Source organism: Macaca thibetana, chromosome 1 (genome assembly GCF_024542745.1).
Source record: "Macaca thibetana thibetana isolate TM-01 chromosome 1, ASM2454274v1, whole genome shotgun sequence".
Classification (NCBI taxonomy): domain Eukaryota; kingdom Metazoa; phylum Chordata; class Mammalia; order Primates; family Cercopithecidae; genus Macaca; species Macaca thibetana.
The window spans coordinates 112929739-112952482 of record NC_065578.1 but is presented as its reverse complement, the minus strand read 5'-3'; the positions used below and the strand labels follow the sequence as shown (position 1 = coordinate 112952482).

General features: G+C 36.2%; 1 protein-coding gene across 3 annotated transcripts in view; it reads right to left on the bottom strand.

Moving 5' to 3' along the window:
• MAGI3 (membrane associated guanylate kinase, WW and PDZ domain containing 3) overlaps positions 1 to 22744 on the bottom strand; it is a 296332-nt gene that overhangs the window by 53094 nt on the left and 220494 nt on the right. For all 3 annotated transcript variants that reach the window (XM_050747218.1, XM_050747221.1, XM_050747222.1), the window contains exons 7-9: positions 12054 to 12111; positions 6877 to 6971; positions 1245 to 1433 (exon numbers count right to left, since the gene is read on the bottom strand). In XM_050747218.1, coding sequence (XP_050603175.1) covers positions 1245 to 1433; positions 6877 to 6971; positions 12054 to 12111 — 342 coding nt within the window. The remainder of the gene's footprint in view (positions 1 to 1244; positions 1434 to 6876; positions 6972 to 12053; positions 12112 to 22744) is intronic.

The window sequence follows — 22744 nt, the reverse complement described above, 5'->3', positions numbered from 1 at the left end:
AAATCTTTGCAAACTATCCATCTCACAAGAGATTAATAACTAGAATATATAAGGAGCTCAAACAACTCTATAGGAAAAATCTAATCTGATAAAAAATGGGCAAAACATTGGAACAGACATTTCTCATGAAGAAGACATAGAAGACAAAGAAACAGGTATATGAATAGGTGCTCAGGTCATTGATCATTAGAGAAATACAAATCAAAAGTACAATGAGATATCATCTTGCCCTAGTTAAAAATGACTTTTATCCAAAAAGACAGGCAATAACAAATGCTGGAGAGGGTGTGGTGAAAAGGGAACCCTCAAACACTGTTGTTGGGAATGTAAATTTGTACAACCACTATGGAAAACAATTTGGAGGATTCTCAAAACACTAAAAATAGAGATACCATACAATCTAGCAATCCCACTGCTTAGTATATACCCACAAGAAAGGAAATCAGTATATTGAAGAGATATCTGCACTCCCATGATTGTTACAGCACTTTTCACAATAGCGAAGATTTAGAAGCCACCTAAATGTCCATCAATAGATAATTAGATAAAGAAAATATGGTACATATACACAATGGAGTACTATTCAGCCATAAAAAGAATGAGATCTTGTCATTTGCAATGACACAGATGGAAATGAAGATCATTACGTTAAGTGAAATAAGTCAGGCAAAGAAACACAAACTTTGCATGCTCCCATTTCTTTGCAGATACTAAAATTAAAACAACTGAACTAATGGAGATAGAGAGTAGAAGGATGATTACCAGAGGCTGGGAAAGGTAGTTGGGGTTGGTGGGGGGTGAGAGGGAAGTGGAGATGGTTAAGGAGTATAAAAAATATATAGTTAGAAAGAATGAGTAAGACCTAGTTTTTGATAACACAATAGGGTGACTACAGTCAGCAATAACTTAATTGTACATTTTATAACTAAAAGAGTATAAATGGGTTGTTTTTAACACAAAAGATAAATGCTTGAGGAGATGTATACCCCATTTTCTATGATGTGGTTATTACTTATTGCATGCCTGTATCAAAGTATAATATCTCATGTATCCCATAAATACATATACCTACTGTGTACCCATACAACTTTTTTTTTTTAATTAGAGGATAAGCTATTTTAATACTGGAATCTCTCTCTTTAGTTATATAATTTAATTCTTTCTCTCTATGTATATAAAATCTCTTCACTATAATTTTTGTTATAGCATCACTACTCTTCAAACAATTATGAAAAATTTGTTACCTGGTGCAATTTTCCCATCCTGAGCTGCGGGACCATCTTTCAGCACATTTTTCACTTGTAGGAACTCATCAGGTCTATCTCCGCCAATAATGGTAAAACCAAATCCCATTGTGCTTTTTTTCAGTGATGCTCGAACAAGGACACCTTTAAGTTGGGATGGATCTCTTGTGAAGTGTGATTTTTCCATATCTGTGCCAAAATGAGAAGTGGGTTTGAGAACAAAAATAATTACAATGAATATAGCACTCAATCTTTTTTTATATAACTTAATGTTATTCTCAACTTTATCTCTTTCTCATTGCCTTGTCTGCACTTACTTTCAACCCAGAGTCCATTATATGAAGTTAAAATGACACAACCTTTAGTACTCAATTGCTGAAAGTTTGGATATTCAACTGTACTATAAAACTCAGCATCTACTGAGTTTTATGTGCAAAGTACGATACCAGGAGGATGAGGCCAAGTGTCACAAACTTATGAAAGGGAGTATATTGAGAATTTTTATAATTCACAGTTCAGGCTTTCTGCAGTCTTTAATTTATAACTGATGGAAGGAGTGAATCTTTTTACTACCAGTAAATAGCTTCATATTTCTATCCCTTTCACTCGTGTTTAGTAGATAATTTAGGAAGAAAAACACATCTTCTTTTGAAATGCCCATTTTTAGGGGTTAGATGACCCTAGTGATTCACATCTGCAAATAACAACCTCCTTCCAGAACTTCTTCTCTCTTCTCCTCAACCATGCGTGCCATTAGGGAAGTGACAAAAACTGAGAGAATCAAACTGTACAGGTTTATAATTTACTAAGTATTAAATTAACTGTAAAAAAAAAGATTTTAAATGTTCTGCCATTATCTATTTTTTAACAAATTTATTAAGATATCATTCACATACCATAGAATTCAGCTCTTTCAAGTATACAATTCAGTGTCATCCAACTATCAGCATAATCTAATTGTAGAACATTTTCTTCCCTCCTCAAAGGAAATCCCCATGCCCATTAGCAGTCATTATCCAATTTCTCCCCAACCCACGTCCATATTCCAGCCTTAGGAAGCCACGAATCTACTATCCATGTATAGACGTGCCCAATACAGGCATTTCATATAAACAGAATCAGATGATATGTGGTGTTTTGAATGGTTTCTTTCAATTGACAGTGTTTTTGAGGTTCATCTGTATTGTAGCATATGTCAGTACTTTATTGCTCTTTATTATTAATATATAATAAATATTAAATTAAATATGTATTTACTAAAGATAAATTTATTATATTATTGCCAAATAATATACCACTGTATGGATAAATATCACATTTTGTTTATCCATTCATTAGTTGATGGACATCGGGTTATTTCCACTTTTTGGCTATTATGAATAATGTTGATATGAATACTCACAAGTTTTTGTGTGGACATATTTTCATTCATCTTGGGTATATACTGTGAGTGGAATTCCAGCAGTTACTATGAATATATCGTAATTATGTTTATCATTTTGATAAACTTCCAAACTTTTCCAAAGCAGCCTTGCCATTTTACATTTCCACAAGCAACATAGGAGGGCCTCAATTTCTCCACATACTTGCCAACAGTTGTCCTGTCTGTCCTTTTGGTTGTACCCATTCTAGCGGACATGGAGTGGTTTCTCACTGTGGTTTTGTTGTGCATTTCCCTGTTAACTTGAATTAATAATGGTAGCTTGTTTCACACTTAGCACTAGTATCACGCCCAGAGTTACTTATGTGTATTTGCTGCTGCCTCTCTTAGCAGAGTGTTCTGATATATTAAAACTTATCAGAAAAAAGAGCGATTCTTGGTGCTGTTCTGTATGGTTTGCAGATTATGCAGTATGTAAACAGCTTTCTCAAGAGGTAGGCCTGCCCTGGCAATAGTGACAGTGGCAGGTTCGGGGTGGAAAGTAGGAGCTACCTTATTTAATATGTTATTCCCAGATTTGCTTTTATTTGCAAAAAGCACATGATACAAACAAACGAAAAATCCAGCTCTTTTGGGCTTCTCAAAGTAGAGAAGTAGACTCCAGACAGCAGTGCATTGATCATAGTAAATGCCATTTTGTGAGGCCTCTCAGAGGATGGCCAGTCAGCCTACTTATGGTGACACCTCTGTATTATTGAGCTTCTCACATTCAAAGTAGCAACTTTGAATTTTGTTCAGTCTCTGAACAAAATATTACTTTAAAAAATTATTTAATTGACATATGCAATACCCGTTCAATTACAGAAGTTGACTAACACCGTCCACTAGTGTTGCCTACCAGACTGTAGATAAGAATATTTCTCTAATGACTGAGTACTTGGACAGGTACTTGATGATAATATGAAATGTACCGTTTTCATTTTTATGTCAAATACTGAGATGTTTCTGGTTAGCTATCCCATGCCCTAATCCCCAGGAATACTAGAATAAGATTGGCTTCTGAGGGCAAAACTTGAAAACTAGCATACAATAAATGACATCCAGGTTGTACAAACAATAAAGAGGAAGGAAAAATAACACCTAATTTTAGAAAGTATTAATAAAACAGCCAAAGCCAACTGAAAGTTGGTCAGAAGTAAGTCTTATCAAAATTAAGCTTAGAAAAGTGAAAATCATAAAGGCACAAAGAAACTGTCTTTGAGATCAACCGTCTCAACTTTAAATCCAAGATTTGTAATTTAGTTGAGTGATCCTGGGTATGTTGTTTAAAACTTGTAATCCTCAGCTGTCTTGTCTCTAAAATGGGGCTAGTTGTACCTAAAATTCATGGGATTGTCACAGAGATTAAACTATGTGACACACAGAAAGCAGAGGAAGCAGTGCTTGACAAATGGTAACTGCACAATCAATGTAGATGAGCACAAACTCTTATATACTGTCCAAGGAAGGAGGTTCCATGGCTCACAAACTTGAGTGCTTCTGACTCTGTGGAAAGGATAACCTTGGGATAGATGAATCAGACAATTTTAACTTAATGCCATCAAAGCCTCTAAATGGGGATAATAATATCAATAACTTGCAGAGCTATTTTGAGACTTAAATGATATGATTATACAAAGTATCCAAATCTATATGTGATTCAGTATCTCAACAAATGGCAGCTGTTATTCCTTAAGGACTAGCATAACTTCAGTAACATCAAGGAAGTCTTTCTTGCCCTTCTACATTCAGATTTAATTTCTCCCTTTTGTCTACCACTATTGTTTATATCTTCCTTATCATACTATACTAAAATTATATGTGTATTTCCCTGACTAAGTTGGGAGCTCCTGAAAGACAGGTGTTGAATATTTCTGTTTGTTTTCCTTTTCTTTTTTTTTTTGAGACAGGGTCTCATTCTGTCACCCAGGCTGGAGTGTAGTGGTGTGATCACTGCTCACTGCAGACTTGACCTCCTGGGCTAAGGTGATCCTCCCACCTTAGCCTCCTGAGTAGCTGGTACTACAGGTGTGTGCCACCACACCAGGCCAGATTTTTGTATTTTTTGTAGAGATGGAGTTTTGCCATGTTGCCCAGGCTGGTCTCAAACTCTTGGGCTCAAGCAATCCATTTGCCTTGGCTTCCCAAAGTGCTGGGATTACAGGTGTGAAATACTATACCTGGCCAGGTGTTGAGTGTTTACTCTTCTTTTAATCCCTACCTTATAGGAGAGAGCCTGGGTATCTAAATCAATAAAACATATGGTACCTGACTTCAGGGAAATTAGAGTTTATAAAGGGAAGAAAGATCTCCCTTGAAATGTGCCATGAATTCAGGGACTATATATTATAATACAAAGAACTTTGAATTTAAAGTCAGTAAAACTAAGTTCAAATTCTGGCTTGACACTCACTGTTATTCTAAGCAAGAGGCTTAATCTTTATTAAAGTCTCCATTTCCTTATGTATAAATTAGGGATTCAAGTTGCTCTTCAGTTCATGTCTTCTGTCTATAATCTTTCATGGTCAAAGCTATGAAAATAGTTGGTTATACTCATTGTCTCCACGTCTTCACCTCCCATACCTTCTTCATTCTACTGCAATTTTATTTCACTCTCTACTTGCTCTTGCTAGAGTGACTAATGACCTCCCTACTGTCAAATCCAACATATATTTTTCAATCTTCAACTTCCTTGACATTCCAGCAACATGTGACATACTCAACCTCTTCTCATGGCTGCCTATCCCTATAAACTCATCGCTTGTTACTACCCTACAAATACCCTATGCTGTAACCACGCCTACTTGCCTTCTGGCCTTTCAGCACACCATTTCACGCTTCTATGATTTTAAACATTCTGTTCCTTCTACTTGGTATGCTTTCTTACTCCTTTAAAATTTTTGTCTGCCTGCTTTAACTTTTCCTGACTTTTTAAGACCTAGTTCATATCTCTTCTGCTTTGAAATTTCTCCTGCCCCCTTGACAATCTCCACCAAAGCAGAGTTGGGTACTCCCTTCGTTATGCCACCACTGTACCTTGTACATCTCTATTAATAACAATGAAACTATTATAATTTATTAGCCAACGCACGCTTAATACCATTGCAGGCACTTTACATCTGTTATTTTACATACTCATAACCACCTTAAGAGGTGGGTACCATTATTATTCCTATTTTATATATGAGGAAATAGGGGCATTTAGAGATTCAGGAAATGTACCCAAGTTTACACAGCTGGGATTCAAACCTGCTCCTCAGCTTACCCTTATAATTACTATTCTAGGATGGCACCTATCTCCATATATTATAACCATCAGTTTCCTATATTAGACTGTGAACTCTTGAGGGCAAGCCCTGTCTTACTCTTAGTCATTTTTGAATACCTAGTGCCTAGCAAAGCACTGGGGATACAGTCAGTGCTCAAAAGTATTTGTTAAACTCAAAATGTTTGCTAAACGAAATGCAAAACTTTAGGAGAAGGATGATGTTTTTGAAGAGTAACTATAAGAAAGAACTATTTCTCTCATGGGCAACTGAAGTGGAGAATCTAGTGGATTACTACAATATGACCATATATACCCTGGTTATTAATGACAAATGAGGACTGGAAAAGGGATGGGGAGGGATAAGTAGAATGTAAGAACTTCCTGAGCAGTGTTTTCAAAATACACATGACTAGGCTCATTGAAATTTCCGGATCTGTATTTTTAAAAAATGCTCCCTAAGTGAGTCTGATGTTACTAATACCTACCATCCCACTTGAGACTCGATGATGTAGGTAAATCATTTGATATATTTATTATTTATTAATATTGGTTAATGAAGAATCCTCAATGGTTACAGATACCATACTTAAGCAATTAACTTGGGAAAAGCTAATGATGAACTAGAGACCTAATATTGGTCTCGCCTTAAACATATAAGGAAACATTCCAATCTTCAAAACAAAATCTCAAATTCACAAAAAAGCTACCCAAATCCCTTCTCCCAACAACTTCATGCTTTTTATATACTCCTGAGAAAAATCTCACTATTCTCATAATGTTCAGATGTTTTATTAAGATTATTCATATCTTTACAATAACAAATATTAGACATTCTTGTCTAGTGTCAAAGCCATAGAAATAAAAAGTTCAAACTCACTTTTATTAACTCAGCATACAAATTTCACAAGTTATTCTTTCAAGAAAAGATTGAGAAGAATGCCTACCTGGTTTTGAAGACCCAATTTCAGCCTGTCCTAACTGCTTTTTCCTTTTCGCTTCCTCCACTGGATTTTCAAACTGGGTTTTCTGGTTAAGGTGACTATAGAATGCAGAAAAATATACATTTCAGTTTAAAATAAAACAGTAACATATTCTTAAATAGTCTATCATACCATTCCATCCTCATAGATTAAGGGACAAATATGTATCTTTAGGCTATGGAACATAGAGAGACTGACAGATGATAGCAGTGGGGCTTTCTGTCAGCTAAATAAAGTCCTGTAGAAGATGCCAAGCTGTGAAGCTTTTGATATTATATTTACTATAGCTTCTTCATAAACCTACCCAATATAGCCAATAACGGTTTTCAAAACTATGGCCTTCTTATCTGATGCAATCACAAGTACTTGTTCTTGGTAATTTAATTTTTTTTTAAAAGGCAGTTAATGATAGAAGGGTTTTAATTTAAGTTTCTCCAAAATAAAGCAAGCTGTAAAGACACTTTCAAAGAAATCTGTGTACAGAATCCTTTTTAAATTATATTACTATTACTTTTCCACTGACTCACCTATATCTGTTCAGTAGTAACTAAGAAAATGACTTGCTCTTATCAATTATAGTACAGAGTAACTCTTTCACACTTAAATTTCTTCATAATTATATCATAATTAAATGAATAATTATAACATAGGTTCAACTGACATTTATGATTTGGGAACATTCACTACTGACTCTTGGAATGCATACAACTCTGTGAGAGAAAGCAGGAAACCTGAGGAGACTAGCCGCTAGGAGATTAGCCAAAACTATTCAACACGCTATGGGCAATAGTATGTTTTACAGAAGAAAAAGATCACTGTTCTTCTGGCAAGCCAGGTAAGTGGAAGTTGGTTAAGAAAGCAACTGCTGTAAAAAAGATGTTAAGGACCTCGAATAGGTCTAATTCAGAAGCAATGGAAATCATATTCTAACACTTCCATAGTACAAATATATTTCAGCATATGCTACAGTTTTCCACTTTAATAAGAAGTGAGGTCGGGTGCAGTGGCTCACGCCTATAATCTCAGCATTTTAGGAGGCCAAGGCAGGCAGATCACCAGGTCAAGAGATGGAGACCATCCTGACCAACACGGTGAAACCCCGCCTCTACTAAAATACAAAAATAAGCTGGGCGTGGTAGCGCATGACTGTAATCCCAGCTACTTGGGAGGCTGAGGTAGGAGGCTCACTTGAACCCGAGAGGTAGAGGTTGCAGTGAGTCGAGATCGTGCCATTGCACTCTAGCTCAGGCGACAAGAGTGAAACTCCGTCACAGATAAATAAATAAATAAATAAAAAGTGGTAACACGAGTGAACACCAACAATTAAATACCAAATCATGAGAATTTCAGAACATAATTGTCTTTAGGTAGGCTGAATATTACAAAATGTACATATAAATAGTCACACAAGTTGAACATTTATTTTGCCTTTTTATTTATTTATTTTACTTTTTTTCGAGACTGGCTCTCATTCTGTCACCCAGGCTGGAATGCAGTGGTCTGATCACAGCTCACTGCAGCCTCAACCTCTTAGGCTCAAGCAATATTCCCACCTCAGTCTCCTGAGTAGCTGTGACCACAGGTGTGTGCCACAAGGCCCAGTAAATTAAAAAAAAATTTTTTTCTTTTAGAGATGGGGTCTTACTATGTTGTCCACACTGGAGCTTTGCCATTTCCAAACATTAAGAGTGGTGGTAGAGAAATGGGCAGCAGGGACTAAAATTAAAATTTTAAAAACCATCTTCAAAAAAAGGAAAGTTAGCTTTCTCCATGTCACTTAGGCTACTAGTGCATATTAGTTCCACAACACATGTGGTTACTTATTAAATAGTTTAAGAGATCTAAATATGGTAAGTGCCACTGGACATTCTTTGGGTTCTGATTTCACTAACACTCAAGTATGCTTTTGCTTCATAATTTGAGGGGGACACCCTGTCCATTGAGTTAACTGTTTAACTCTGTGAAAATAAAAATCTTAGGAACTACTTTAAAAAATTTATTTAAGAACTGATATTTTACATATTCTTTTGAAAAACAACTAAAAATTGACACTCAGAAAAGAATAAACCTGTTCAGAAAGAAGCTTGGCTCACTTTCACTTTAATATCATTGGCTAGAATGACTCACTTTGCCACCCAGGCATTAGAACATAAAAAGTAGTAATTTGTATTTATACCCTTTGTAATGTGTGGGAGAGGAGAGTAGAAGTATGCAAATGAGTAATCCTTTTCCTAAAAATTTGACAACAGAATATAAGATTTACTGAAGGAAGTTATTATCTTCATTATCTTAGACTATCTAGACTAAAATGCCACTCAAAAAAAAAAAATCAAAAAATAAAGAAGTGAGAATACTGTCCTTTTCATTTAGTTACTTATACCTACACTATTATTAAGATACAACAAATTTTGTTTTCCATATAACCAGCTATGGGAAATAAGAGAGGAAAATATTATAGATTATCAGAAAGAAAAAAAGATAGCAAACAAGAATGATCAAATATTAGTACATAATGTGGCACATTATCTGTATTAAAATTTCATGTCTAATATCTGGATTTAAAAATTTATCTCAACGAAATATTCTTTCATAAAGAATTTTAGATGGCTGGGCATGGCGGCTCACACCTGTGATCCCAGCACTTTGGGAGGCCAAGGCCAGCACTTTGGGAGGCTGACGCGGATGGATCACTTGAGGTCAGGAGCTTAAGACCAGCCTGGCCAACATGGGGAAAATCCATCTCTACTAAAAATACAAAATTAGCTGGGTGTGGTGGCACATGCCTATAATCTCAGCTACTCAGGGGCTGAGGTACGAGAATCACTTCAACCTGGGAGGTGGTGGTTGCAGTGAGCCAAGATCGTGCTGCTGCACTCTAGCCTGGGCGACAAGCATAAAGCTCTGTCTCAAAAAAAAAAAAGTTTTAGTTGTGAAAGCAAGTATATATTTTGACTTTGTCACCTAGATGCATCAAGACATTTAATGTTCATTACCCTGATCTAATCACTATATATTATGTGTACTGAAACATCACTATGCACCCCCAAAATGTGTATAATTATTATATGTTAATTTAAAAAAGACATGTAATGCAATACAATCAAGACCGCATTTCTAAATATATATGCATATTTATATTTATGCATATTACAAGCATATTATATTTTTGGAACAATTTTATTTTAAAAAATAAATTCATCCATTTCAGAATCCCATCCTCTAAAATAAATACAAAGAAAAACTACCATTGCAGTTGGTGTTACTACTATAAGGCTCCTGCCAAGAGCAATCATCGTGCCATCTGGTTTGACAAACTAAGAGAGCCAAAGAGTAGCCATTCAAGTAACAGCTTTTTATCTCCATCAGTAAACTCACTGCAGATTACCATGGTCGAGATTCAAAACCTAACTAATCTGGGAATCAAGCCACACTCCACAGCTCAGCTGACTCCATACTAATGTGCATCTTGAGTACAGTCTGCTCCTTCTTAATCTAATACAAAACCCTCCTGTAAAATGAGCTCATTCTGGGAACAATCATACAAAATCATGTCACTGCTGCTGTTGCTTCTAATTCAGGCTATTTCATGTACCTCCCTGACAACTAGGAGCAGGTCGCTTCAGGATTTGCCCTAAAGTTGCTTTAATATTATATTTTTGCATAATGGGCACCAGATCATTCAGCTCAAGGTTTTATAACAGGCAAATGACTTTCACCTTTTGACCATGTATTCAAATTCACTTGGAATGGGTAATAAAGAGAATGAGAATCATTATCTCAGAAATGTTCAGCAGTGTCAATGGCAAATAATAGCTGATTAGAGCCCAATTTAAAGAGACTAAACTTTGAGGGGAAGAAAAAAATCCTGCAAAACCTTTTCAGTTGGCCCCCAAATATTCCTTTAATGTGAAAAATGGTCGTTTCTTCCTTTAACAAAATATGACTTAGGAAAAAAATAATAAAAGAGCTGCTGTATACTTTTTATATCACAGTATCAGTAAGATATTAAGTAACACAATGGAAATGGAAACAAAATTAGCATAGCTTTCAAAGGAACCAAGATATTGAAATTCTAAAGTTATATACTTAAGTGTCAAGCTAATTGAGTCATTTCCTTAGGAGACACCTTTAATTATAAGAAGTCATTCCAAAAATCCCTCTAACCACAGTGACTCAAGTAACAACCTGCACAACAGAATAAAGACTAAAGTTGCAACAGGAGTCAGAGATGCTTACTTTAGGGATAATTACCAGGAAATGTCATTGGTTTATGCCTGTAAGTGTTGAAACATTAAGCAACAATCATAAAATTAAAGATGCTTGTGTTTGTTACTTTTTCAGGTAATAATAACATTTTGTCTTTGCTACCTAGGCGGCAGGTTTAACTCCTAGTCTCCAGGTAAATAGTAATGTTTCTGATACAATTATTTGCCTGCTGCTAGACGCTTGAGGTCAAATTCAATGTTTAGCATCTGGAAAGAATGCAATCCCAATGGTCATAACAATGTAGCAATTAGATAAAGAAAAGAGAAGGCAAAATTAGACATTGACATTAGCTTAATTTCTCTGGCTAACATAGGCAGGGGTCTGGCACTCCTCTCCAATATATATTTATGTTTAAAATTAACTGTAACACCAGCCTAAGAAGCAACTTTCACCCCTAAAAAGAATACTAAGTTTTCCTGGAATAACTCCTTAAAAAGAGAGTACACCTTTAGGTGTATGCTTCAAAACTTTAGGTAATTATGTTATAATGCCCTAAAGTTCTTCCACTGCTTTCAGAAGCATACAGGGGTAGTGTTGGAAATTACCTTGATAATTAATCTAGTCTGTTGCCCTCATTTCAGTTTTCTATCAACTGACTTTCTCTTTAGAGGCTGTATTAGTAACAACAGTATCTCCAGCTATTAATCCTCTAGGCAACTTCCCCCTTATTTTCTATATTTAGAAATTCAAAGCCAACTTCCAGGAAGCCCAGGATCAATGTAGTAAATGCTCACTGCCTCTACCTTTTCATACCCCTAGTTGAAAAACTCAACAGCTGGATCACAGAAGCATAAAGTGCTATATCCAGTATTCTCTAAAGCTATATGCTGAAAGGAAAACATCTGGGAGAATATTAACTGAGGTAACAAACTTACTCAACATAGTATGTCCCATACTGAGGGTCCTCTATTTTCTCCCAGCCATAAGGAAGCTCTGTAAATAAAGAAAATTGAGTGAAATGCCAGATTCAAAATTGACAGAAAATAATTCACCAGTGAGTGAATTTATTATTTAATTATACTAATATTTGGGAGTCAGAAAGCTGAGGGCTCACTTCCAAGGAACAAACACAATTTAAGTCTGAGTGGCTTTTTCCCCAGCCAGTGAGAATTTCAGCAAGCATTAGAAGCCCAGAACAGAAGATGGCATTAAACAAAAAGGTGTTTATATGAACCACAAGCCATAAAAATGCTAATACAAATTACTGTATATTTCTTTCATTTAAAAACCTTGATTATGCTGACATGAGACATACATACCCTGTAGTCCAACACAAGAAGCAGGTGCCTGTTCAGTTTTTTACTATTATACATAGTCATTTTTGATGCTATGTTTGGACCCACTTCTCCTCAAAGGCAACCCTAGTCCTAGACTTTTGCCATTTCAAGTGAGCAATCTAGATTTGCTTAAAACCTACAAAAGTACCTCCTTTCTGTTGGTGAACAGGATCTGAGTATCTGAAGGAACACTAATCTAACTACCACAGTGCTTTGTGTAATCTGTATTTGTGAATAACAAACATCTTACATAGCATTTTTATATATTACTAAATCTCGGTAATTGAGCAATAAAATATAACCAGAAATACTGAAGGTAGCTGAATTTCTGGAAGTTAAAAAAAATCTCTAGCCTTTTCAACGTGAACTGACCTGAGCTTTTCAATGTGAATGTGAATCTTTTCCCTCCCACTTTGTCTGCATTCCTTGTAAAGTTAAGGTTTCTGAAGAACCATCTTATTAGGAAAACATGGATTAAGTTGGGAGGAATGTTCCTAGCAGGTGGTTCTAGTCCTATTCATTTTATATAGCAGTTGAGCAAAAAAGAATTTTTTTTTAAGTACACAGTTGTACACTATGATGTCCCATGCTTTCATTTTCAATTTCTCTTAAGAGTGCTTCTGCTATGCTGGAAGATGCACACACAAAAAGTACGCTGGACAGCAAACAGGTTTAGAAAGTATCACAAGACTTATTAGTTTTATAACATTTAGCCTCAGTTATGACATACCAACTTTGTAAGTAAAAATTCCATTATAATAAACTTGACAAGTGATACTGTTTTACTCTAAGAAAAATTATTGTTCTGCATTCAGAATATAAGAAAAGAACAGATGACTAGCCTCCTGGTGAAAACCTCCGAATTACCCCTACCCCATTTCTCCACCATTCTTTTCTGCATACATATTGATTGGTGGTTTCAAAGTTTGATGAGTTTTTGTGTTTTTCCTTTGAAGGACCTGGTTGAAATATCTGAGGTGGGAAAGATGAGAACAAATGAAATATTAAAATAGTTGAAATATGTGAGAAGAGAACAAAACATTAAAAAGAACTGAGATGTACTTTAGCTCACTTTAATCCTCCTCAGCTATGAAGCAAATCTATCAAATAGATATAATATTTTATCGTGAAACAACTGTTTCATGGATAAGAGTATTTTTTTTGGAATATATCTGTAAAACTGCACTATAATGGTTATGGATCTTCCATGAAAAATATTTTTTTTTTCTTTAAAAGAAATTTTCTTGAAATAGCATGGGAACTGAATAGAGCTGAGTAACAATTAATTCTACAGATGTACCACAATTAGACCTACGTTTTGTCTTTAGAGAAGTTTGGAGAAATTAAGGTCTATAGAAATAGCTGAAATAGTCCATTTGATACCTGAAAAATTCACTAAAAGTGATGTATTAATAGTTAATAAGGATAAATGATCAACATAAATATATTTTAATGTTAACTTGAAAGTTAATTTAGCATTTTAGTTAAGACTCAAGGTAATTAGCAACTAAGATTAACAGTCCTTTCTTCAGGAGGGTAAACAAATGCAGCCATTTATCTTCTGGGTTATTTTATTAATTTTAAACCTTCACCACTGACACCATTAGCAAGTTGTTTTTTGTTTTTGTTTTTGCATGCAGGGAAAATTAATACAGATAAAGAAGTGGTTATTATTTGCTCATTTAAAATGAAGGTAATAAAAATCAAGACTAAAATACCTAGCAATTTTATACACTATTTAGTGGATCAATTCATTTATTCATTTTATTTCTTTTTTCCTTTCTCCCTTCTCATCCTTCTCTCCCCATCATCCTTATGCAGAAATAAAAATTATAAATATAACCCAGTTCTTGACTTCAAGGAGTTTACAGTCTAGACAGGAAGACAGAAGAGATAAATGATAAGATGAAGATAAACATCATCTTTTTTGGGGAGTACAGAGGAATGACACCAATTGCCTGGTAAGATTGCTATCAGGAAAGCCTTCTAAAAGGTGACGTTTAAGCAGTCTTTAAACATAAGTTGGCTCACACCTGTAATCCCAGCACTTTGGGAGGCTGAGGCAGGTGGATCACGAGGTCAAGAGATCAAGACCATCCAAGCCAACATGGTGAAACCCCATCTCTACTAAAAATACAAAAATTAGCTGGGTGTGGTGGTACACACCTGTAGTCCCAGCTACTCAGGAGGCTGAGGCCGGAGAATCACTTGAACCCAGGAGGCGGAGGTTGCAGTGAGCCAAGATCGTGCCACTGCACTCCAGCCTGGTGATAGAATGAGTCAAAAAAATAAATTAATTAATTAAAAAGTTGGGATTAGGGAGAGGGAGATGATTCCAGATAGATCAAAGGGCACTGAGGTATTAAGAATGCTTGGTATTTTCCAAAATTACAAATGATTTGGTAAACTAGAATGAAAGTTGTATGCAAAGAGAAATGAATTTTATGAACAAGCACCAAATTACAACATTCTTAGAGTGCTGTTTTGAGAAGTTTGATCTTTATTTTGATGATGGTGGAGAATTGATTAAGGTGAACTGTGACATAATTTAATTTATATTTGAAAAAGATTATGGGCAGTGGTAACAAAGGACGAAATAGATGGTGTGCAATGAGAATAAAGGCAGACAAGATAAACACTAATAGACTGCCTAAGAACTTGTGAAGACTGGAACTAAGGCAGGGATAGCAGAATGGATAATAAGACAAAGAAGGTAAAGTAATAGAACTTAATGACTATCATGAGGATTGAGGAAGGGAAGGGAGGAAAGAGGCAAAGATGATTCCCAGGTTTCTGGCTCTTGTAGCATGAAAGTGATACATTATCAAACATTTATTGAATAATTATGAAAATAGGACGGCGCAGTGACTCACACCTGAAATCCCAGCACTTCGGGAGGCCGATGTGGGTGAATCATTTGAGGTCAGGAGTTTTAGACCAGCCTGAGCAACATGGTGAAACCCCCATCTCTACTAAAAATATAAAAATTAGCTGGGCGTGGTGGTGGGTTCCTGTAATCTCAGCTACTCAGGAGACTGAGGCAGGAAAATTACTCGAACCTGGGAAGTGGAGGTTGCAGTGAGCTGAGATCTCATCACTGCACTCCAGCCTGGGCAACAGAGTGAGAGTCTGTCAAAAAAAAAAAAAAAAAGAATAATTATGAAAATGGCTGTGGGAATAGAAATTAGGAATTAATGTGGATTCAGAGGAATTTACAAGACAGATGATATGTAAAAAGTGCCTAGTAATGTGTCTACCACCAATGGACACTCAAGAAATGGCAGGCTTTTATTTATTTATTTTTTTTTGAGATGGAGTCTTGCTCTGCCGCCAGGCTGGAGTGCAGTGGCGCGATCTCGGCTCACTGCAAGCTCCGCCTCCCCGGTTCAAGTGATTCCCCTGCCTCTGTCTCCCGGGTACCTAGGACTACAGGCTCGTGGCACCACACCTGGCTGATTTTTTGTATTTTAGTAGAGACAGGATTTTACCATGTCGGCCAGGACAGTCTTGGTCTCCTGACCTTGTGATCTGCCCGAATGGCAGGTTTTTAAAAGTCAGAATTGATAGAACTTGGTAGTTAACTGCAACAAAGAGGAGTGAGGAAAGGGCGAGGATGACAACCAGTTTTTGGCTCAAGCAGCTGGCGGTATGTCATATCATCTGTTGAAGGCAGGAAGGGGAGGTGTTACATTTGAGTGATCTGTAGAACATCCTGGTAGAGATAAATAACAAGCTCTTGGCCATATGAACCTGGCACTCAAAAGAGAAATAAAAGAAGATAAAGATTTGAGAGACACTGTAGTAAAAGCTATGACAGCAGACATGATTACCTAGATAAACTGAGCAGAGAAAGGTGAAGAACAGAATCTTAGGCGCACTGACATTTTAAGGGGCAGATGGAGAAAGTAAGAATCATCAGGGGGAATGGTATAAAAGAAGACAGAAGAGGAAGGGCATGGTCAGCATTAAAAAATGCTTTGTAAAGCTGTTAGGCATAAAGATAAGGGCTAAAAAGAGTCTGTAAAAATCAGTAGCTTACTGGTAACCCTGAAAAGGTAAGAGGCAAAAGTCAGAATATTGTAGTAACTGGAGAGAAAAATAAGAGGTAGAGTCCTTAAGAATACATGACTTAAAACAAAAATTTGCTTGTGAAAAAGATAGTATAAAAACTATGGGGAGGGTTAGGGCCAAGAGAAAATGTGTTTATTTTTGATACAAGAAAGACCTAACCTAACCATCTTTTCCCGTGTGTGAAGCCAAAGTATTCCCCTAAAAAGCTATTTCAAAAGACAAAACTATTTTGGGCATATCAAGCAGCTGGTTGGTTCTAAATCCCATGAATTTATCTTTCTTTCCTCTTCCCAAAATAGGATTTTTCTTGTTTAAATGTAAGAATTACAATTGTTTTCTCATGGTGGAGCTCTATTCAGTTGATAATTTTTTTATCACTCTCTAAGCTCTGAAATATCAACATTCAAAACATTTGTAAGCTGCCTTTAGCAAAAATTTAACCTTTCTTTCATCATAAGAGAAATGGGATGGGTTGAGGGTAAAATGGATTCCTAATGTTGTATTTTCAAGACAACTACCTAACCAAAACACTATTTTATTTGAATAGAAGATAAAATGTACATCAATTAAACCAAGCTGTTCAAGCTGTGTCCTTACACTGTATTTGAATATACAGCTGGGTTCAGAATATCAGAAGATTGGGAAGAAAAGGACATGTTTTAGAAACTGTAAGGTCTTTCTAGAAGATCTTAAATGTTCAGCAGAATGTAAACAATATCTTAAACTATAAAACCTACATTTAAAATATTATTCTTCTATTTTCAGCATCTACTCTGTGCAAAGCACTGCAGAGAATACTAATGTGAATCAGATATAGTTCATCCTGAAAATAGTCTTCTGTGGGGCTATTTTCCCCCTACTGAGTGGGGAGACAAACTATAGAGAGAAAGTGGTAAAGTCTGGCTGAGCATAAAACAAACAGACTCGATGTTCTAAAGTGTAGGCTCCCCCCAAGATCAGTATAGGCAATGTTAAAAAGGTGCACCCAGTGTGTAGATGGGAGAATAGCCCTTATTAAAGAGTTTCAAACATTCCAAGAATACCGAATGCAATTTTGATTGTTCTATTTTAAGAAAAATATACTTAGGATGATCATAAAATGTACTGTCCACTTTTGAGAATAAAAGGTGATACTATTAATAATTATGCTGGGACAACAGGAATAAGCTGGGTTAGTCCTGGGTTCAGCCTTAATGTAAAGAGCACTAGGGGGAAATGTTCATCCAATTATACAAATTCCTTAGAGAATAAAGAATGGGAGGAACGTTTCCAGTTTCTCGGAGCCCCCTCACTTTCTTCCCCAAGGAAGAAAGAATGTCTTATCTGACTGGGGAGTTTTACACAATGTACTCAATATGCTTGCCTCAGGGACTCTTGAGTTCTCTCAGTTTTGGTTAACAGCCTGCCTGCAGAGGTGTATTCTGGTCTGTTCTCTGCCATGTCTGCCCATTGGGAGTAGGCTTGCAGTTGAACACACAGGCCAAAGACTAAGTATTTATGTCTCCCTCCTGCAGGGATAAAACAACAGCAAGGCCATGTACATGCAGGGCTAACATTCATTCACTGGCATTCTGACTTCATCTGTCTGTCTCTGGTGTCTTATTTCTCTATTGACTACAAACTGGTGAATGAAGACATGCTTATTATTTATTGGCCCCTCAAAGCCTCACAGAGATTAAAAAGTATTTCCAAAAGGGTGACCAAAATAATCTGGAGGATAGAGTAGTTTCTTTCCTTTTTTCCCTTTCTTTCTCTTCCTTTTCCCTTCTTCCCTCCTTTCCTCTATTCCCTCTTTTCAAACATTCAAGTCTCTGATGAAAGGATATATACAGATGAATGTGTCAAAAATCACTACTCTGAGTGTGGTATCTAGTTACAATGCAATATAAGTGCTACAAGAGAGACATGTCATATGGTACTACTGAGCACAGAGACAACATCTACTTCTGACTTGCAAGAAAATGACAGAAGGGGCTACAAAGAAATTATAGCTTAGACTGGAGCTTAGAAGGATAATAGGTATGAGCCAGGTAGACACTGGAAACAAGACTGGTTCCTGGCAGAAGAAATGGGTATATGGCAAAGACGAAAATTATGTCAGATTTATGACATGAGAATACTTTGAAAAATAAATATGGAATATGATTCAATTATAAAAAATCTTTAATACTTAACCAAGAAGTCTGGACTTTATTCTGCTGACAATGGACAGCAAGGGAGAGACAGTTAGAAAATTAGTTTTAGAAAGATTAATTTGGTCTTACATAATATCTCCAAGGTTTTTTGATCATGCAGCCTTTTTAGTAAAAAATCTGATATCTGCCCCTCTTCTAATATGTATATAATAAAACATATACAAAAATAGATGTTTTTAAAGGAGGTGATTAAATAAACAATTATGATTTTACCTTGATGAAGTTGAAAAAAGTTCATATACGGTCATATATGGCACACAAACAGTATCAGCTCTTCCACTTTCTTGCTATTAGTCTGGGTTTGCATATTTGTATTATCTTCAATCAGTAGTGTTTTTGTAGAAATCTTTTAAAGTGACATTTCCATTTTATGTGAGGTTAGTTTAAAAACTATATAACAAGTCTATAAATCCACTTAACTGGGCACAAATCAACTGTAAAATTTCACAGTGTCCTTGAAAAAAGAACAAAGGTGTCACACCCATTCCTCCCTCAAGGCACTCTGGTTAGAGTCTGCGATAATCCGACATATGGAATCAGTAAGAATGCCATTACCAATCTGTATGTAAAATAGTAGTGAAGCTTAGTTTGTTTCTTTTTCTTTCAGTAACAACATTATGAAAAATTAGTTCTAATATTTTCTACTGGTTACCAGTAGATAGTTTGAGTATGATCATTTTGGAAACCACTGGCACAAAAGATATATTAAACAGAGAGAAATAACTGGAGGAAGAAAGACCAAGAATAATCCAAGTGTGTAGTGATTAGGAGAATGGAAAGGAAGATAAAAAAGAAAAAGCACAGATAGAGAAAGAATAAATAAATAATCATGTGAAGAAGCAAATGTAGCAAAATGTTAATTGTAATATCCTAGTGGTGGGCATATGTATGTTCACTGTAAGATTCTTTTCATTTTCCTATATGTTGAAACTTTTGCATAATAATATATTGGCAAAAAGAGAAAAAAGAAAAAGCAAGAGGACATGAAAACTAAATCAGGAAGTAGAGTAAGAAGAGAGGAACAGGTAAAAATAATTGCAAAGATTTTGGCATAGATCATTATGAGAATGGTACCTATATGACAGAAAGAGGGACGGGGTGGTGTTAGGAGAAAGATGTCAATTTAGTTTTAAATAAGCTTATTTGAAGTATTAGTAGGGAAATCAAAACAAAGACTCAAAAGCAAGAGGAAATAGAAATATAATTCAGAACAAAGGACGATACTAGAGATTTTGATAATGGGGCAGGCTATAGTAAACTGATAAAGCTATGAGAATAAATACTTTCTACAAAAGAAAACAAGAAAAGGCTGAACTGAAACAATTAGGGACCAGGAAAAAGAATGGAAGCCAGTAAAAGGGACATGCTCTAGAAGACAAATACCATGCTCACAATAAAAAAAGTCAACTTCTATAGTATTATATATTCTAGTTTGCCTTTAGAATGGCTGATTTCACCATAAGAAGGGACTTACTATGGACCCAGGAGGAAGAGGCTGCAGTGAGCAAAGATTGCGCCACTGCACTCCAGCCTGGGCGACAGAGACAGACTCCGTCTCAAAAAAAGAATAATAATTGAGGTATAATTTACAAACAATAAAATGCACAACTCTTAAGTGCCCTTTTAATGGTAAAAAAAAAAATCTGGCTGGGTGCAGTGGCTAATGCCTATAATCTTAGAACTGTGGGAGGCCGAGGCAGGCGGATCACGAGGTCAGGAGTTCAAGATCAGCCTGGCCAATATGGTGAAACCCCGTCTCTACTAGAAATACAAAAATTAGCTGGGCATGGTGGCACCTGCCAATAGTCCCAGCTACTTGGGAGGTTGAGGCAGAAGAATCACTTGAAACTGGGAGGCAGTGGTTGCAGTGAGCCAAGATCGCGCCACTGCACTCCAGCCTGGGTGACAGAGCACAACCCCGTCTTGGGGAAAGAAAAAAAATCGAGTGCTTGTTCAATTATAAAAAGTGGGTTTTGGCAATTGGATATGCCTGTGTAACTGTCACCTCAATTGAGATGGAGAATACAGCATTCCAGGGAATTATCTCACTTTACCCCACTTCTACTCTCCCCAGTCATTTTCTGATTTCTATTACCACACATGAATTTTGCCTGTTCTCAAGCTTTAAATAATGAATAATTAAGAACCTACTCTTTGGTGTCTGGCTTCTTTTACAACATGTTTCTGAAACTCACCCATGTTGTTGAGTGTTATCAACACTTTTTTCTTTTGACTCATGAGTAGTGTTTTATTGCATGAATATACCACAAATGGTTTATCCATTCTCTTCTTGATAGATATTTGGGATGCTTCCAGGTTTGAGCTATTAAGAGAAAGGCTGTCATAATCATTCTAGTTAAGTCTTTTGGGGAACATATGTTTTCATTTCTCTTTAGATATTACTTCATAGGAAACCGTCAAAAGTTCTAAAAAATGTTCAGGTAATTTTGTGCCCCCACTCACAATACATGAAAACACTAGTTGCTCTAAAATCTCATTAATCTTCGGTATTGTCAGTATATTTTATTTTACTATATATAAAAATAATATTACATATATAATATGTATATTATATGTATATTTATATTGGGGTATAAGTGGTTTTTAGTTACATGGATGAACTGTATAGTGGTAAAGTCTGAGATTTTAGTGCACCCATCACCCAAGTAGTGGGTGTACCCACACTTGGTACATACTTGTGTACCCATAGCTTAGCTCCCACTTATAAGTGAGAACATATAGTATTTGGTTTTCCATTACTGAGTCACTTAGAATAATGGCCTCCAGCTCCATCCAAGTTGCTGCAAAAGACATTATTTCATTCTTTTTCATGGCTGAGTAGTATTTCATGGTGTGTATGTGTGTATATATATATATGTGTGTGTGTGTATATATATATATACACACACACCACATTTTCCTTTTTTTTTTTTTTTTTTTTGAGATGGAGCCTCGCTCTGTCACCAGGCTGGAGTGCAGTGATATGATCTTGGCTCACTGCAACCTCCACCTCCCAAGTTCAAGTGATTCTCCTGCCCCAGCCTCCTGAGTAGCTGGGATTACAGGTGTGCACCACCATGCCCAGCAAATTTTTGTATTTTTAGTAGAGATGGGGTTTCACCATGTTGGGCAGGATGGTCTTGATCTCTTGGCCTTGTGATCTGCCCACCTCAGCCTCCCAAAGTATTGGGATTACAGGTGTGAGCCACCACACCTGGCAATACCACATTTTATTTATCCACTCATCATTTGATGGGTACTTAGGTTGGTTCCTAAGTTGGTTCCATATGTTTGCAATTATGAATTATGCTATGATAGACATACATAAGCAGGTGAGTTTTTGATATAATGACTTCTTTTTCTTTAGAGAGGTACCCCAGGAGTGGGATTCCCAGATCAAATGGCAGATCTAATTTTAGTTCTTTACTTATTATTATTATTTTTTATTATTATTATACTTTAAGTTCTAGGGTACATGTGCATAACGTGCAGGTTTGTTACATATGTATACTTGTGCCATGTTGCTGTGCTGCACCCATCAACTCGTCATTTACATCAGGTATAACTCCCAATGCAATCCCTCCCCCCTCCCCCCTCCCCATGATAGGCCCCGGTGTGTGATGTCCCCCTTCCCAAGTCCAAGTGATCTCATTGTTCAGTTCCCACCTATGAGTGAGAACATGCGGTGTTTGGTTTTCTGTTCTTGTGATAGTTTGCTAAGAATGATGGTTTCCAGCTGCATTTTAGTTCTTTAAGAATGCGCCATACTGTTTTCCATAGAGGCTGTACTAATTTACATTCCAACCAGCAGTGTATAAGTATTCTCTTTTCACCACACCCATGCCAACATCTATTGCGTTTTGACTTTTTAATGATAGCCACTCTGGCTGGAATAAGGTGGTATCTCATTGTGGTTTTAATTTACATTTCCCTGATGATTAGTGATGCTGAGCATTTTTTTTTTCATATGTTTGTTGGCCATTTGTATATCTTCTTTTGAGATATGTCAATTCATGTAATTTG